Here is a 13516-nt window from a genome sequence, read left to right on the forward strand (position 1 = left end):
TATAGTCGAATGAGATGGTTTGGGATGTTCTGTGTGATACACACACACACACACACACACACACACACACAAAATCAAATTTTTTAAAGTATTATATTTGAGGAGGGAGCATGGAAATTTACATCATGCTAATTAGTAGAGGTGATAAACATTACTACTGAAATCTACCCAATGACTTCATAGACATACACAGGCCCCAAGGATCCAAGTGAAACCGATTATGACTAGTAATAAGCAGATACATGCAGACTAGAGATGCATGTGACAACATCTCAGAATTAGTAGCAAAAAAAATGAGTCTTTCTGCAAGGAACAGTATATTCTAAAATGAAATGGAGACCTTTTTTAAAGGTTAAAAACTCATTCAATTTTATGTCTTACAGGGCTTATACTGAATTCAATATTGTATAACTGTATTAATTCAACTGTGAACCTAGAAACTTGCACCCACTTGTGAAAGAGATGTACTCTTGCTCTGGAGTGTGTTACTGAATATGTTAAAGCTGTACTGAATTGCTTCTTTTAATCATGTAGTTATCAAAAAATTTTTTTAAATGGTAAAAAATAACAATTCTTCAAAGCATAAAAATTTGCTCCTTAATAATTAGTAGATGTGAAATCTACCTGCTGACTTTATATCCATTCTCAGATGCCAAGGAGTTCAGAAAGTAACCGACTGTGACTAGTAATAATCAGATATGTAGATATTAGAAATGCATGTGCAATTGCATTAAAAATGAATTTTTCTGTATGAAACTTTGTATTTTAATAATGAAATGGAGATCTTTTTTAAAGGTTAAAACATCATTTAATTTTATGACATAGGGTTTATACTGAGTACACTATTGTATAACTGCATTAATTTAACTTTTGAAAGAGATGCATCTTAGCTCAGAAAATTGTTATTGAATATGTCAATGTTGTTGTAGTGAAATGCTTCTTCTAAGTATGTGGCTTTAAATAAATAATTTAAAAAATTTTTAAATATATATACATAAAAAAAGAAATGGTGACATTGTCGAGGGAGGGGCTGGAAAGACTACTCAGAGACTAAAAGCACTAGCTGTTCTTGCAGCGGAACCCCGGTGAGTTCCCAACAACAGAGGGCAATTAACAACCATCTATAACTCCAGTTATAGGGACTCTGACATGCCTTCTAGCCTCCATGGGCACTGCCTGCACATGGTGCACTTAAGCATATGCAGACAAAACACTCATACACATACAATTAAATAAACTGTATAAATAGAAAGATTATACTGAGAATCTTTCAGAAATGTATATTTCAATTTGATACTATTATGGAAAAATTATACATTTGGGGGGGTGTCAATTCTGATGGAGTTTTATAGGAGAATGCAATTATTTGCAGGTGATATATGCTTAGTTATTCAGGGTCAAAACTTTTAGATGCAGCTTGCTTTCAAACATAAGAAAATTTGAGTATGTTGTATGTCTCTTCTGTGTGTGACAGAGAGAGAGAGAGAGACAGAGAGAGAGACAGAGAGAGAGATTATAACAAAATATGTGCCAAAAACCAATGTATGCAGGGAGAGACATGTATTACACAATCATAACTCTAATAAGTTTCAACAAAAAAAAACCCTCTTCAAAGAAACAATCAGAAACTAGAAACAAGGGGTACATGGTAGTCAAGTGTTCTTTAGTGTGCTATGATTATTCAGAAATTCAGAAAGAGTAGTTTGTGTGTTCTTATCTAGATAATTATACACCAAGCATATCTTATGGTATAAATATAATAAAAATGAACCACACCAGAATACTTAATTCCCATTTTGATTTCTATACAATATGAATTCTCAGTCTTTGTCCACTGAGACCTGTCCAGTATTTTGTGGCCATGTACCATAGGCACCTTAGCTTTACTAAAAGCAAATATCTTAGAAATGTCAAAAAAAAGGCTGGCGAGATGGGTCAGCAGTTGAGAGAGTTGGCTGCTCTTGCAAAGGACCTAGGTTTGATTGCCAGCACCCACATGGTGGCTAACAACTATTTGTAACTCCAGTTCCAGGGGAATCCAGCTCCCTCTTCTGACCTCCACACAACATGGATACACTTACATACATTCACACATGTAAAATAAAAAATTAAAATAAATAGAAATGTTAAAAAACAAAAATAGTGCTTACATCAACTAAAACCCAGAATTTTCTACACATTGAAGCATTTTCAAAGTGTTTCCAAATTCTGGAACTTAAATAATGCAAACTTTCCTGAAATTATACTTAGATGCAGTAAAATTAGAAAATAAGGTAAATACACATGTTTAACATTTCATTGTGTGGTGGTGAATTTTGACTGTAAACCCAATTGAACTAAGAGATACCTAGAAACATCTTTGAGGGTACTTCCAAAGAGGATTAGCTGAATGCTGGTGCCATAGCTGGCAGTTGCTCCTGCAACTATGCCTTTCCAGCTATAATGGACCCTCAAATTGTTAACCAAAACAAATCCTTCCTCCTTTTCAGGTATTTGGTCAAGGCCAATAGAAAAATAATCTGCACTGAGTATTTTTCACTACAAGTACAGTAATTTTTACCTAATACTACTTAAACTCAGCTTCCTTTTACTATTAGCTGTAACTAAGCTCCAGCATATGTTTCACAACTAGCAAGTTTTGATGTGCTGATAGTTTCTAAATGGCACCAGCTACAAGTAACGTAAATGGTATTAAATTGAATTTAACTACAAAGGAATCACATCCAAATACACATGTAATTTAAATCCAATTATATTCCATAGCCCAATCATTCGCTGATCAAAAACTGAATGAAAATAGGACTCATTAGCTATACATGATAGTACACGCCTATAATCCCAGGATCTGGGAGGAAGAAGTAGGAGAAATGCTACAGGTTCAAGGCCAGACTTGTCTATATAGTGAGTTCCAGGCCAACCAAGATTGTATACTGAGGCACTATCTCCAAAAAATGAAAAGGTGTGTGTGTGTGTGTACACACACACACACACACACACACACACACACACACACGACCTAAAGATTACTCCTAAATGTAACCCATGTATTTTTATCTGGTATCAAATTAAGATACAGAAATACAACATTACAGACAATGAAACAATAAAACAAAAAGAAACAGATAAATCCTATATATACAAATTAAGAACTTTGTTTTTTTTTTTTTTTTTTTTTTGAGATAGGGTTTCCCCAGATGGCCTGGAACTCACTATGCGAACCAGGCTGGTCTCAGACTCACAGATTCCTGTCTGCTTCTGCCTCCTGAGTGCTGGGATTCAAGGTGTGTGGTCCCACACCTGACTATATATAAAAAACTGGCTACTCAAATTTATAAGCAATTTAACCAATTTTTCAAGGTAATTTTGATTATATTTTGACTGACTTATACACTGCCTTACTTACAACAACCTTGAATGTAATCCATGCCTGTAATCATAGTGCTCAAGAAACTGACAAAGGAGGATTACTGTGAGTTTGGAGCCAATCTTCATTATATAGCAAATTCCATTCCAGCCAGGTCTATACAACAGTAAGACCCTATCTCAAAAACAAAACAGAAAAATAAGAAAATCAACCATAAGCAATGTTGGATTTCAAAATCTAACATAACTGCTCAGCTATAAAAGCCGCATAATCTGTTTTGAATATGTCTTCGTATTGCTGAAAACCAGTTTTCTTTTCTGTAAAATGTGAACATTGAGACTACTGATAGTTAATGTTCTATGACAAATTTTGACTCAGTGTCAAATATTTGGTCCGACATTCTAGATGTTTCTGTTCTTTTTAAATAAAACTAGTAAATCATTGGACTTTGAATAAACCACTTTAACCCCATAATGGGAACAACTTTAATCAATTAGTCAAACATGTCAATAAAACAAAGACAGAGACTGATTTTCCCAATGCAAGAAAGAAAGAACTGCATTTTCCGATTTGGGTTTTTTGTTGTTGTTTTGGGTTTGTTTTGGTTTTTTTTTTTGAGACAGGTGCTCCCTATGTAGCCCAGGCTAGAACTCACCATCCTCCTTGTTTAACCTCCTGAGTATATATAGATAGGGATTACAGACCTGTATAATCACATCTAATACAAGAAGTCTGCCAGCACCTTGTTTTTGTTTTGGATTTGAACTGACCTACTCCATCTGATTTTGGACTTACCATACCTCTATAATCATCATAGCAACCAATTTCTCTCTCTCTCTCTCTCTCTCTCTCTCCATATATATTTTTCAAATATGTATTTCAAACAAGGTTATTGAATAGATTAGAGTAAATGACACAAAACAAAGCACAATCTTCACAGTACCTAAAGAACTCACCTGTTTGAATATCTGTATTGAGCTGCCTTCTGAATTAAATTGAATATCCAAGTTGTTTATGAGTTGATCCATATCTAGAACAGATACAAGAGAATGATAACTTTAAAAAAAAATCAACTTCCTTTTATGCATAAGTATGACATGTACTCTTGGTTTCATCTGTATGTCCTCTATAAACATAGGTTTTCAGAACATTGAGTTAATCTACCCATCAAAATGATGTCCACTGGTTCCCAACAACACTAGTTGCCCACTTCCCACATGTAATTACTTCTCTTTCTTGACATAAGTGAATCCATTACTCCCAGCCTCTCTCAAACCTGCCATACTTTTATGAGTATCAACATAGCTTCATACTTTAAAAAATTTCCTCTTCCTGGTCTAGTTCTTGGCCTAGATAAGGACATTTTAAGCTCCTATACAGATATTTACCTCAACAACATGCTCAGAAGGCTAAATCAAATGGCTTGTTTTTGTCTACACACCTTAAACTACACAAAGAAAGCATAGTTAATAAAAACAGTTTTCACCTTCTTTCTCTGTTCCTCTTACGAAAGAAAGGAATTTGTAGCTTCATTCGAATACCTTGAGCCATTAATTATTCACACCACAAGTGCCTACTGTTTTTTCCTTTTCAACAGATTTTGTTTGATCTATCCAGTTCAATCTCACTACAGAGGAAAACGGGGAGTAAGGAAGCAAAGAAAAACTGTACAGCTTAGTTAAAAACAGTCAGATTTCAGACCATACACTACTGCTTCCCCAACCCTACCATGTTTTAATCCATAGGAACTGAAAACCAGATAGTAAGTGACTTGTAGTTTGTCTTAGCTAGAAATAATGACTAGTCAAGGGTGCTATGAATGTAGAGCTAAAAACAAGTGTGGAACTCAAAGATGTTTCTGGCAGCAACCAATAAAGTTCTAGCTACTGAGTGCCCCCCCAACCCTGCCGCAGTTGATAAGAGAGTTATTTTACCTAACAACTTTTCTGCCACACACTTCCTTTTTCCATATTAGGAATTGGAAAATGCTTAGCTATTCCCTCTAACACTTCTTGCTTCACAGTTAATTGCACCATAGGCATACATAATCTCTTTAATATTATTTCATTTCCTACTAATTTCCAATTCTTACCCTTAAAACTGCAAAGCAGGGGATGGAGAGATGGATCAGTGATTAAGAGCACTGGCTGCTCTTGCAGAGGAGCCAGGTTCAGTTCCCAGCAACCATATGGTGCCTAACTCCTATAACTCTAGTTTCAGGGTATCTGACATCTTCTTCTGGCCTCTGAGGGCAGTGTATGCATGTGGTGCATTTACATACAATCACATAGGGCTGTCTTCCAAATGGCAGACTCTGGAGAGATGCCCTCTTCCCAAGCTTGGTTGCACCTGCCTTCCTAGAATCATCACAGCCCAACTTGTTAAATGCTACACTCCACAAAAAAGGAGGGGCAGGGAGAGTTAGTCACAACCTGCAACCAACCAGTTGGTCCTAGCTGTGCAAGGAGGAGGGGCTAAGGCTGAGGAAGCCTTAGGGAGGGTCTCTTGCCATTTTGCATGGCTGTAGGGAAGTCAGTATCCATGCCTGGAGATTTTCCAGTGCAGCCTTAGAAGGGAAGCACCCACACTCCTGAAAGTAAACTCTAACTCACTGCTCTATAAATAAGTCCAATAAAAACACTGGTTACCCAGACTATAGTTTGGTGAAATTGTACCTCAGTTTGTTGTAGGGACCAAGGGAGTAGGGGACTGGATGTCATTTGTTTCTCCCAGAAGGAATTTTAGCTATAATTGGCATAGTTGGCAGGCTACAACAAACCAAGGATGAGTTTAGGAAGAGCAATGTGTTTTCTATGATATGTGGAAGGATCCCAACAACCGAAGGGAATCTGAGCGAGGGGAGAGTGATAGTAGAGGAAGTTTTGACATGGTGGGCTATTCCCATAGGGATGGTGGGGGTAGTGGAAGTGGCATGTGTAGTGCACTAGGTAGTGAGATGTGTAACCAGGGTGAGGCCACCTAAGTGGATGATGTCAGTGGGATAAATCCTGAGACGGCCGTCCTCTTGTAGGTGGTATGGAGTGGCATGTCTGCTTGTCAAACGGGGTCTGCCACAGGAGTATTGAGATGCTTTGAGAACAGTTGAAGGTCTAAAACAGACATTACTAGCCCTGATAGTAGTGCACCAGGGGCAAAAGTATCAGCAAACAGTTGCGGAGGTTTCCTGGCCTAAGTGATAACCCACAGGGAGACTGAAGGTGCATGCTGGATAGCCTTAGTTGTCAATTTGACACACCTGGGTAGAAGGAGCCTCCACTGGGGAACTGCTTCCATTGGAGTGCCCTGTGTCCATGTCTATGGAGTATTTTCTTCATTTCTGAGTGATGTTGGAGGGCACAGCCCAGTGTGGATGGTGCCAAATCTGGGCAGGTTGGTCTGTATTGTATAAGAAAGTAGGCTGAGCATGGGCCAGGGGAGCAAGCCAGTAAGCAGCATTACTTCAGCCTCCTGCCTCCAGGTTCCTGCCCTGAGTTCCTACCTTGGGTGCCTTCAGTATTGAACTGTGACCTGGGAGATCTAAGTCAAATAAACCCTTTCCTCTCCAAGTTGGTATTGGTCAGAGAATTTTGTCACAGCAATTGAAAGCAGACTAAAGCAGAAATTGGTACCAGGAGTGGGGTTTTGGCTGTGAAGAAACTGGCCATGTGGGCTTTTGGAGGAATGTGGAAGACTTTAAAAGTTTGGACTAGAAAAGCAGTTATTTGCTATAACAAGAGCTTAACAGGCCATTCTAGTAGGCTCCGAGAAAAAACTAGTGCTGAGAACAATGTAGTTCCAGAGGGAAATAAGGACTTGTGCAGCAGCTGGGATACTTTGCCAATGGGTCTGGCTGGAGTCTGTTTAAAGCCAAAAAGCTTGCCTGAGCCTAAGTTAAAAAGCAATGAACTGATTTCTCTGGTGGAGGATATTTCAAGACAGCCTAATGTAGAAATGGTGGTATCGCTATTAATGGTGACTATTATGCAGATCTACAGTGAAAAAGAGCAAATGGGTCAGAAAGAAATACAGAATGTAAAGTTTGGATTGAAAAAGCACACTAGGAAGTCAAGTCATGTGCTGATGGAGAACATCCCTTTGATTAAATTGATTAAGGAGAGGCTTGGAGATTTACACCTAAAACAAAGGAGAGAGTGCCTCCAGGGCAAGACCACACCCAGCTAAGCCTCCAACTTGTGAAAGGAAAATGCTGTAGGGGTTTTCTACTAGAAAACCACTAAAGAGAAATGCTTTGAAAGTGGATGAAGCAGGCTGGGGTCCATCCCAAACTTGCAGCCAAACTTGGCAGTGTCATTCACCTGGTGTTGACTTTAGAGGCATGAAAGACTCAAAAGCAAATGGGGTCATCAGTTCTTCCTCTGTGGTTTCAGAGAGCTGCCAAAGACAGACAGGATGCAACAGAGGCATTCCTTCATAAAGAAGGCCCTAATAAGCCATTGTGCAAAGCTGTGAAAATGAAGCCTGGTTGGCAACGGAGATCCCAAGAAGACATTCATGATGCCAGAGCTGTGAGACATATACCAAGGAGAGCTACATACAGGGAGCATACCAGCCCAGGAGAGAGATGTACATTTCATAAAGCAAAGCTGGAGAGGTTAAGCTATCTAAGTCCTTTGGAAGTAAAGTCCCAGAAGTTGGATGTGGAGCTACAGGATTTGGTGTTTGCCCTGCTGGTTCTCGGTCTTGTTTTGGTCTGGTATTCCCTCACCATGCCACTATTCCTCCCTTTTGGAAAGAGAATGTGTATTCAGTTCTACTGTACATTGGGAGAATGTACTTTGTCTTTTGATTTCACAGGGGTTTACAGTTAAGAGAGTGCCCTGAGTCTCAGAAGAGACATTGGACTGTGCACTTTAAATAGTATTGAGACTGGTAAAGAGTATAGGAACTTTAAAGGTTGAAATAATGCATTTTGAATTTTATATGGTCATAAGTCTATGGGGGCCAGGGAGTGGAATGCGGTGGTTTGAATGAGAATGTCTCCCATAGGCTCCAAGTATTTGGACATTTTTGTCCCGAGTTGGTGGCACTATTTTGGGAGGTCTTAGAAAGTGTGATTATGCTGGAAAAAGCATGTCAAGGGGGGAGCAGAGGGTTAGGGAGTTCTTAAAGCCTGCTGGATCTCCAGTCATCCTGTGCTTTTTGTGCCTGGTTGAAGATGTGAGAGATTAGCTTCTACTCCTACTCCAGCCACCTCTGCCACCATGCCTTCCCGCCATGATGAACTATTGCCCTTTTGAAACTGTAAGCTAAATAAACTCTTCCTTTTATAAGTTCTCTTGGTCAAGGTGTAAGAGAGGAATTGCAGCCAGAAAGGGATATGAGGCTAGCCTCTTTGGTATTGGCCTTTAACCTTGCAAGAACGATTTCCTCATTTCCTGACATTCAATAGATGAAATAATTTATTTTAAGCTAATCATTTACTTTTTTTGTATTGCTATAAACTCCAAATTTACAAATACCACCACCACCACCTTCTCCTCCTCCTCCTTTTATTTTGTCTTTTTGAGACAGGGTCTCCCGGTAGCCCCAGCTAGCCTGGAACTCACTAGGTAGAGCAGACTGTCCTCAAACCACAAAGATCCACCTGCCTCTGCCTTCCAAGTGCTGGGATTAAAGACATGCACCACCATATCCAGCTTCTACTCCTTTTATTAAAAGTCAAGAGTCTGGCTATGTAGACGAAGGTAGCCTTGAACTCACAACAATTCTCCTGCCTTGGCCTCTAAAGTACTGTGATTACAGGCATGTGCCACCATTCCCCACTTGAAACTTTGTAATAGTAAGAACTTTGGCAAGATTTCTCAGTTCCTTTTGTTTGTTTTATCTGTAAAGTGACAATAATAATAGTACCAGCACATAGGTTACTGTACAATTTATCAGGTAAATATGGCTCAAGTGTTTATAACAGCACCTACAACAGGAAATAGTCTTTCTCTCATTGCCTGGTCATGTTCCACTATGTATCCTTACTATTTAACAGAGCATCAGCTGCATACTAAATCCTAATGTCCAGAAAATTAATGAATGATCACTGGAATGTAGAGGGTTAGAGCCATGGCAATAGTCAAGAGGCCAAGAAAATATCTCTTGCCCTACCCATATCACAAATATTTTAATTAAATGGCATAAGGGGGAATAGCTAACCATTAAGAACGTCTTAACCGGGCTGAGCATGGTGGCATACACTTTTAATCCCAATAGCCAGGAGGCAGAGTCAGACAGATGTGGGTCTGAGGTCAGCCTAGTCTATATAGCAAGTTCCAGGCCATTATAGGAAAAAAAGTTCCAACTATGACATGTCAGAACCCATTTACAAAAAGGACAGCCAAATAGAACAGCCATTAGATAATTCTGGTTCATGATCTAAAATTCTGGTAAAAGTGATCATAGGGAAAATCATTGGGAATGTAAGTAAACATCTCTTTTTAAAAACGTGAATCTTCAAAATTTTGCAAGATAAAGTTGAAAAACTAAGAGAATTAGGAACCACAAAAAGTCTAAAAGAAAGCTGTTTTTTGAAAAGGAGGGCTTTGTAGGTCTCTTTACTAGTCACAATTATTATGTCTAGATGTCTAGGAGAGGCTAGACAGATACATAGAAGCTGTCAGTGAGAGAAGGGGCAAAGAAACAGACAAAGGGGTATAATATATATAGCCTGTGCCTTTGAGATGTGAGTAAGAAAATTTATGTATTTGATTCAGGTTAAAATGTCCCTTCATTCCCAGGCCTGTGTGACTGGGAATTGGATGATTTGGTACTTATATATGCAGGACACAACAAACAATATTCTAGAGACCATGCTCCTAGGAATTTGATAAAATTATGTAACTTCCATCATGTTCTTAAGTTTGTTTTGTTACCCAAGTGGAATTCCCCATAATGATCTGCTTGTTTTATGAAAGTGGCCCGTGCTTCTAAGAGACAGGAGGAATTAGCTCACTAAGATCACATTTGACAATTTCAAGTACTCCAAATCTGGTATCCTCTTTTGGAAAAGGAAGATACTTCTGTCTGCTAAAAGAACAAGCTTAAAGAAAATGTCTAGTCATTTAGGAAAATCTTCAGCTAATATCATTCATCTTTAGCTTCTGACCTATAAGAAACACCAGAACTATTAAAAGTGAAAAGTGATAATAAAAGGACTTAGAACAGTCAAAGCACTCAAAGTTCTTGCTAAGTGTCAGGTACTGTTTTTTTTTTTTCTTTTATTTTGCTTGCTTTCCTTTTGAGAGTGCTGCAATGTTGAAGATAGAACTCAGGGACTTGCACATGCTAGGTAAATACTCTACCACTGAGCTCTACCCCTAGCTCTGACACTGCTCTATTAAAAGAATAGATATATTCTTAGCTAATTTAATCTTCATAACCAAAATGTAAGTGCTATTATTTCCATTATTTATTTATTTACTTAATGTTAGAGATTAAACTCAGGGCCAGCTCCCATCATCTTAAAAATGAGGAAACTGGCCAGGGGTGGTAAAACATACCTTTAATCCCAGCATTCTGGAGGCAGAGGCAGGTAGATCTCTGTGAAATTGAGGCCATCCTGGTCCACATAGTGAGTTCTAGCCAGTTGGGGCTACGGGAAGACCATAGCTCAAATAAATGAAACTATGTTAAAGACAGATAAAGTAACTTACCTGCCCCCCAAGATCATCTGAGTAGCAAATGGCAAAGAGGGGATTTGAACATCATCAGTCTGGTGATACAACCACAATGAAGTTATAATGTGTTTCAACTTAGATGCCAGAGGTATCCTCCAATTTCTTCTTGAAGGAAATTCCTTAGCTGAGGGTTAATGGTTGCTAGAAATAAGCTATCCAATAAAAGGAAATTACAAGACCCTCCAGTTTCTTCATTTCTTCTACATAGGCACAAATCTATAAGCACCATCTGAAAATCTAACCTCAAAAGAAATTCCAGTTGCAGCATCTCAACAGGCAGCTCCTGATGGCTTTCCTATTCAGAGGTTGCAACATATACAAAAGCCAGAGGTACCTAGTCCAACCACCACAGCAAATATTCAGAACTGAACTTAAGACACCTGCCTTCCAAGGTTATCTAGAATGAGAGAAACCAAAGTAGAGGACAGATGCACAAAATTCTAGCCTAGAGGGGGAGGAACTCATGAGGCCCCACTTCTATTTGAAGGACTATGATTGCTGGAGGAGTTTCAGAATCATTCTTCTTTGGGGCCATGGCCACTGGTAGGCTGCCTATGCTCCCTCCAGTAGATGGCCCCACACCATGCACATATGGACAGCACTAATGAACTTCATGCATAGAGAGAGAGAGAGAGAGAGAGAGAGAGAGAGAGAGAGAGAGAAATGAAGTTCAGGGGAGACATGTTGGGGGGAGATGAGATCTAGAGGGGGAAATGGGGGTGGATATGATTATATTTTATTGCATACATGCATGAAATTCTATTCTCAAATTTTTAGAAATGAAAAGAACACTATAACTCTGTATTTTGGAATAGTTTGGTAAAGTTGAAAATAATAACAGAGGTACTTGCATACCTTCACAATAGGCTCTATTATTGTTAGAGAGTTTAGGAGGCCCACTAGTTGTGATATTAATCATAAGAAAAAATGTGCAGCAATCACAATTGGCACATAGCACTGAAGTATCAGTTTAGAAACGAGATAAAAGGCTAGGCTGCATACTTTTAATCCCAGCACTTGGGAGGCAGAGATAGGCAGGTGGATCTCTATGAGATCTCTGTGAGCCAGGTCAGTCTACATAGCAAGTTCTAGGTCAGCTGGGGCTACAGGGAGAGCCTGTGTCAAAAAAAAAAAAAAAAAAGGCAAATGGCCACAGCAGCATAGACTCCAAGATCCTTACCAGAGAAAATGGAATTCTAGAGTTTAAGCAAAATCTAAACTAAAAAATGCTGACAATCTTCTAAATTTTAAAAGCATGAGACTAGGAAAAGTGACATAATTGTTCCCCCTTTTCATATATGGAGGCCCTCACTCCCAAGGTGACTATATTTTTAGAGATAGGGCCTTTATAAAAATAATTAAAGTTAAATGAGGTCTTACAAGGAGTACTCTGATCATAAGAGACTAACCCTTTGTTAAGAGAACACAGGAGAGTTCTCTGTCTCTCCACTTAACACAAAGAGAGTTATGGGAGTATGTTGCAAGAAAATAATCGTCAGGAAAATAGCCATCACAAGAAATCTCATTGTGCTGAATGCCTGATTCTAGCCTCTGGAACTACAAAAACACAAATTTCTGTTGTTTAAAGAATCCAGTTTGCAATATTTCATAATGACAGCCCTAGATATACTACTTTTAAAGTTTTCATTACTATTACAAACATTACAGAAGTTTAGAAAGACCCAAAATAGAAATCAACAGAAGATTGGTTTAATAAACCATGGCTTAACCATATAGTAAAAAACCATGCAGTCACACAAAAGAATGAGGCATTTTTATGAACCTATATGGAAGTATTTCCAAAGCATACATATATATTTAAATATACTTTTATTTATGTATGTGTATGCATGTGTGTGTGCAAGTATTCATATAGGCCAGAAGAGATCATTGGAGCCTTTGCATCTGGAGTTACAGTTTTGAGATGCCTGAGTAGGGTACTAGGAGCAGAATTTTGATATTCTACAAGAGCAACAAACACTCCTAAAGACTGAGTTCCAGTGGGGTGTGGTGACGAACGCCTTTAGTCCCAGCACTCAGGAGACAGAGGCAGGCAGATCTCTGTGAGTGGTCTACACAGCAAATTCCAGGCCAGCTGGGGCTATAGGGAGACTCAAAAAAAAAAAAAACAACAAAACATTGAGTTCCAAAGTGTGTGTGTGTGTGTGTGTGTATGTGTATGATTTTTTTTATTTTACGTGTGTGTGTGAGTACCTGCATGTATGTATGTGCACCACATGCATGCCTGGTGCCTGAAAGAGGCCAGAAAAAAGAGTGAGATTCCATTGATCTACAGTTAGAGGCAGTTGTGAGCCACCATGTGAGTGCTGAGAACCAAACCCAGGTCCTCTGCAAGAGCAGCAGGCAAAGCAAGTTGCACAACAATATGCATAATGTGTTACCACTTGTACATAAAAGGAAATGGAAACAATGCATACGTGTGTACTATATGTATAGTCATTATCTG

The 13516-nt window shown here is 38.8% G+C and overlaps 1 protein-coding gene across 6 annotated transcripts in view; it reads right to left on the reverse strand.

Annotated features, from left to right (window-relative positions):
* The window catches only part of Klf8 (Kruppel like factor 8), a 257155-nt gene that overhangs the window by 94320 nt on the left and 149319 nt on the right, over positions 1-13516 (reverse strand). For 5 of the 6 annotated variants that reach the window (XM_029561700.1, XM_008829260.3, XM_029561702.1 and 2 more), the window contains one exon: positions 4321-4394. The exons of the other annotated variant lie outside the window; for it this stretch is intronic. In XM_029561700.1, the coding sequence (XP_029417560.1) occupies positions 4321-4394 (74 nt within the window). The remainder of the gene's footprint in view (positions 1-4320; positions 4395-13516) is intronic. 6 annotated transcript variants of the gene reach the window in all.

Source organism: Nannospalax galili, unplaced genomic scaffold (assembly GCF_000622305.1).
Source record: "Nannospalax galili isolate Female #2095 unplaced genomic scaffold, S.galili_v1.0 scaffold994, whole genome shotgun sequence".
Lineage (NCBI taxonomy): Eukaryota > Metazoa > Chordata > Mammalia > Rodentia > Spalacidae > Nannospalax > Nannospalax galili.